Below are 4525 nucleotides of genomic sequence, written 5' to 3'. Positions count from 1 at the left end.
TTTACAGCATTTTCTTTGAGACTGAACTAATCTAATAGTGCTGGGGTAAAAGAGAGCTGGTGTGTCATCCCAGAAAGCAATTCTCTACTCTCTCTCTCTCTCTCTCTCTCTCTCTCTCTCTCTCTCTCTCTCTCTCTGTGTGTGTGTTTTCCTTGACATTTGACCTTGCCTACTGTCTGAGGAGCTGGGTATAGATGGGGCATTTCAGGTTGAAGGCTGCTGCTCTTTTTCCATCTCTGCCAAGCAGTTCTGCTGCAGCTTCTTCACTCCTGTGGCTTCAGTCCCACAGCTCTGCCCCTTCCCTGGAGTCCTACCCAACTCAGTGCCCACCTAGGCCAGCCCTACTTCACTGGTGTTTTCAAGAATTTGTGGTTGTGGCTATCCACTTAAAAAATACAAGTGTACTCACTGACAGTTGGTGCTTCTATTATTTCACAGTTTGCAAGAATATAATTTCATCCACTAAATACTAAATAGAAGTTGAGGGACCTTGCTCACAGTGGCTTCCTGGAGCTCAGGTTTCTTTCCGAGTTAAAAGTTGTGGGCCCAGCATTGCTTTTAACATTTACTTTTCTGCCTAAATTTTCTGCAGGGACCCTAGTTAATAAAACCCGAGGGGAGAATTCCCGACTCATAATGGCACTCGATAAACATTAAACATTAATTTAGTGTTAAACCAGGGCACAAAAATCACCCAGAAGTCACGGCATGTGCTGTCAAAACTCGACGACTGTGTTCCCCTTATTTTTACTGCCACCAAACTGATCAAGCAAAACTTTAAAAGTACCTTAAATTCAAAAATTGCACGATTTTATTGGTAGGGTCTTGGCAGCAATTCCCATCCAGGGTTAGAATGCAAGATTAGAACTTTTCCCCCCTAGAAAGGTTTGCCTCAGACACTTGGAGCGTCCACTTATGTGGGGTGGGTTTCTATTGCATGGGGAGGGGGGTCTTCTCCCCTCCCCCGACCCAACCATTTATATGATTTGTGGGAGCCGACAGGGACATTTGCCGCATTCAGCAGGAATCTGTTGGGCCTCGGGGCTGTCTGTCTTTCTTAGAACGCATTTTAACGGCATTCTATTTTATTTAGAGTGCAGTTTGCATAATAAAATTAAAAGGCTCCCAATACTTCCCCCTTTCTGCCAGCGACTTCCCAGAAAGATCTTTTAGAATATTATTTGAACATAGAGCGGTCTGCAGAAGTCCCGTTAACATTGCTTTTCCATGGAAAAGACGAGGGGGAAAAAGCTAACCCTCAAAGCCAGAGGGGGCCCGAGGTAATAGGAGTAAGGTGGAGAAAAAAGCGGGGCGAGGTGGAGGAGCCTGGGGCGGGCCCAGGAGAGGAGCGAGGATGTTGAGGTTGCAGGACCAGATAGATAAACGCTGAGTCACCCAACAGGTCTTTGGGTAAACAGGAGAGAAGCCCAGAAAAATCTGGGTGCAAATTGCACCCATCTTTGGGCCTCCTTCCCGCCTGGCCATAGGAGCACTGCCTTGGAGCTTGGCACCGCCTGCCTGCCTTTGTCACCCGCTCTGAGGCGGCCGTGAGCTCCCGCGGCGGGCTTTGTTTCCGTGGAGCGGGGCAGGACCCCTCGCGCCACCGCCTCCCCGCCCGCCCCTGAGCTGGGGACCGTGGGGGTGGGGACGGTGTTACAGAAAGGGGGACCGTAGAAGCCGCGGTGGGCAGGGCGTTTGAGCCCGGGATTTCGTTTCTCTGCTCCTTTCGTAATTGAGCTGTTTTCTCCTCGCGGAGGGGGTTTTGGTTGAGCAGGAGGCGAGAGAGCTGCAGAGGGGGCGCCCGTTCTCAGCCCGTAGCTGGGCAAAGGACTCTCCGCGCTTCTGTCCACCGATTTGTATGGTATTCAGGCATGCAGGCATGCATGCATGCAAGGATGAATGGATGCATGGGTGATGGATGAGGAAAACCACTGAGTTGGGTCCCTGGTTCTGGGCTTCCGGTTCGGGTTTTGACGGCTGCAGGGCGTCTGAGGTTGGCGCGGCTGGTGAGCCCCTGAGACCTGCTCTCCGGTGCCGCGGGGCCGCGGGTGGGCGCTACAGATGTAGTCGGGGTCACGGAACTGCACAATCACAGCGCGCAGATCTCTGCCGTGGAGGCCTGAGGAGAGGGACAAAGAAGTAGACTTTGTCTCCAGGGAGAGAGCAGGGGACAGGCGCGCACCGGCGTCCACGCGCTCGCTCCTCTGTCCGCAGCCGAGGCTCCAAGGGGGCCCTTCTGTGGGCGCCTCCCTTCCCCTCTCCCGCCTCGCCGCGGTACCTGGGGCTCTGCCTGGAGAGTTCGCCGCCACAGGGCTCCCCTCTTTCTCGCCCCTGCACACCGCCTTCAGCGAGCAGGGTGTGAGCGAGCGTCACCCTCTTCCCAGCCATCCCCAAAGGCGCGGGCAGATTGCAAGAGTTGCGCCTCTGTTATTGTTTGTCAAACAGGCCCTTTCTCTTGGGAGAGGGTCGAGGGGCGTGAAGCGCGATCCTGGGCCAGGATTACATTAATCAAAGCATTATTTCCCCAGAGAAGCCGGGCACAAATGAGAATAAATCCTAATAAAATTGGATCGCAGAAAAACGGAACGCTTTGAGTAATCTGTGCTGCCTGATCAAATCCTCACATTTATAAGATGCGGTTTCTCTAAAATTTTCCCTGCACACCTCTGGCCTTGGCTTGGCGGCTAAGCACGGGAAAGGCGCCGAGGATGGGGGACATCACTCTCTCAAGCTCAGCTGAACTTCTGCAGTGAGGAGGGGACAGGGCCACTCGGGTCTGGAGGCCTCAGTTTTACAGGGAAGACACTTTTTGCGGGGCGTGCTTGCAGAAGAGCCAGGTCCGCTCAGACCTCAAAAGATGTCCTCCTGGGGTCCCGAACTTGCTTCTTGGGGAATGCCGTCCCCACTTTTCCACACGATCAAAGTTCAGGGTGGGCAGCACCCCGCGATCGGGGGCGCGCCGTCTGCAGGGAGCCTCCTCCCCTAGCCTAAAGCCCAGCCTGTTTGTGGGGTTCCTAAGGGAGCCTGGGTCAATCTGGCAGGCGGAGGGCGTGTGTGCTGTTCGTGACAGGCAGCGAAGCCGAGGCACAGCGCGCCGGGAGAGTTCTAGAACTTGGGGGCCATAGGCAGCGGGGTTCACACTGTACCCTCCGGTGTCCCCGAGCGGTGGAAAACTTTCCGGCGCCCTGAGGGTTCCTCGAGAGAAAAGACACGCCCCCTCCCCCACCCCGCCGTGGCTCTGTGACCCCACATGGCCACTTGGTCAGCCCGCTGTGTCCCCTTGTCTTCCAGCTCCGGGGTACAGAAAAGGAGAATCGCGGGCTGCGACGTCTTGTGGCCCTAGGTGGTGGCTGGTGCGACAGTACCAACCTGACCCGGCCCTGGTGTTCTGGGATGGAGGCCTGGCCCGCGGGCGGCACCCGGAGGGCGCCCTCTGCAGGCAGGCTCGGAGAGGGCCCGCGCCAGTGCCCAGCCGCGTGGGGTCCCTCGGCGGCCGCGTGCCAGCCGGGTTCCCGCACGCGGAGGAGCACAGCTCCCGGCCAGGCGGTGCGACCGGGCGCTCAGTGCCCTCTCCGAGGAGGCGTCCGGGCGGCTGCGGGAAGGGTGCAGCCCCCCTCCCCCGCTCTCCCCTCCCGCCGCTGCACGCCACCTGCCGCCCAGCGTCTTCCGCCGCGGCCCACGCGCGGCAGAGCCCTGGTGCCTCTCTGCCCCCTTGCGGGGGCCGCGCCGGGCGGGGCAGGGCCGTCGCCCAGAGGTCTGGAGAGAGCCGCTGAGCGTGAGCGCGGGTGTGCGTGTGCGTGCGAGTGAAGCGCGCGCCCAGGGCAGCGCGGGGCAAGGCGCGGCAGAGCTTGGAAAGGCAGGACACGGCGCAGCAGGATGCTTCCTGCCAGTTGTCTCCTGCCTGTGTGGGTACCCATGGCGCAGAGCCTAGGGTCTTTAGTCTGTCCCAGGCTGGTTCTCTGTCTACTGTGAGTCTCCCTCTTTCTCTTGGGTCGTCGCTGCAGGTCCCCAAAGATCTCCCTTGTAGTCGCATGGTCCGGGGCTGTTATGGACAGCCCCTCGTGAACCAAGCAAGGTAAAGCCGAGAGGGGCGATACTAGCTGGAGACGTAACAGCATCAGACAGCTTGCTCTTTATTCGAGGGCCCATGCTCCAGAGACCACGTTTTAGGGAGTTAGGGGGTAGCTGCTTTCTCTGTCTTGGTGGTAAGGATTGTGAATCGAAGCTCTTTTCTTCTTTTCTTCCTTTCTTCCATTCTCCTCCTCCTCCCCCTCCTCCTCCTCTTCTTCCTCTTGGAGGAACAGGGCGGAGGAAGGACCTGGGCTGCAGCCCATAATCGTGGTCTGTAGTGCACCTTTTCAACCTCCTGGCTCCTCTCCAGTAATGAGAAATTGTAGGAGGAAGTAAAGACACCTACCTCTTTTCAGTTCTGAAATAATGTCTCCCCATTCTTCTAGCCTGTGATTTCCATAATTTCATACAAAACAGGGACTGTCAATTATCGTTCCATGAGAAAAAAGTGGAC

The 4525-nt window shown here is 56.9% G+C and overlaps 1 protein-coding gene across 2 annotated transcripts; it reads right to left on the bottom strand.

Annotated features, from left to right (window-relative positions):
- Nucleotides 1-767: 767 nt before the first annotated feature.
- On the bottom strand, nt 768-4186 carry LOC132648402 (uncharacterized). 2 transcript variants are annotated; one of them, XR_009586815.1, is made up of 2 exons: nt 2279-3361; nt 768-2119 (listed from the first exon to the last, which is right to left on the bottom strand). XR_009586815.1 is itself a non-coding variant. In XM_060369968.1 (2 exons), exons 1-2 carry the CDS (start codon nt 4031-4033, stop codon nt 1866-1868), a joined length of 918 nt encoding a protein of 305 aa, XP_060225951.1. In that variant the 5' UTR covers nt 4034-4186; the 3' UTR covers nt 768-1865. The 2 variants fall into 2 exon arrangements, 1 of the variants encoding a protein (XP_060225951.1); XM_060369968.1 differs by lacking the exon at nt 2279-3361 and adding an exon at nt 3370-4186.
- Nucleotides 4187-4525: the final 339 nt, after the last annotated feature.

Source organism: Meriones unguiculatus, chromosome 16 (genome assembly GCF_030254825.1).
Source record: "Meriones unguiculatus strain TT.TT164.6M chromosome 16, Bangor_MerUng_6.1, whole genome shotgun sequence".
NCBI lineage: Eukaryota > Metazoa > Chordata > Mammalia > Rodentia > Muridae > Meriones > Meriones unguiculatus.
Note: the sequence above shows the minus strand (reverse complement) of the source record. Positions and strands in the feature narration are given on the sequence as shown.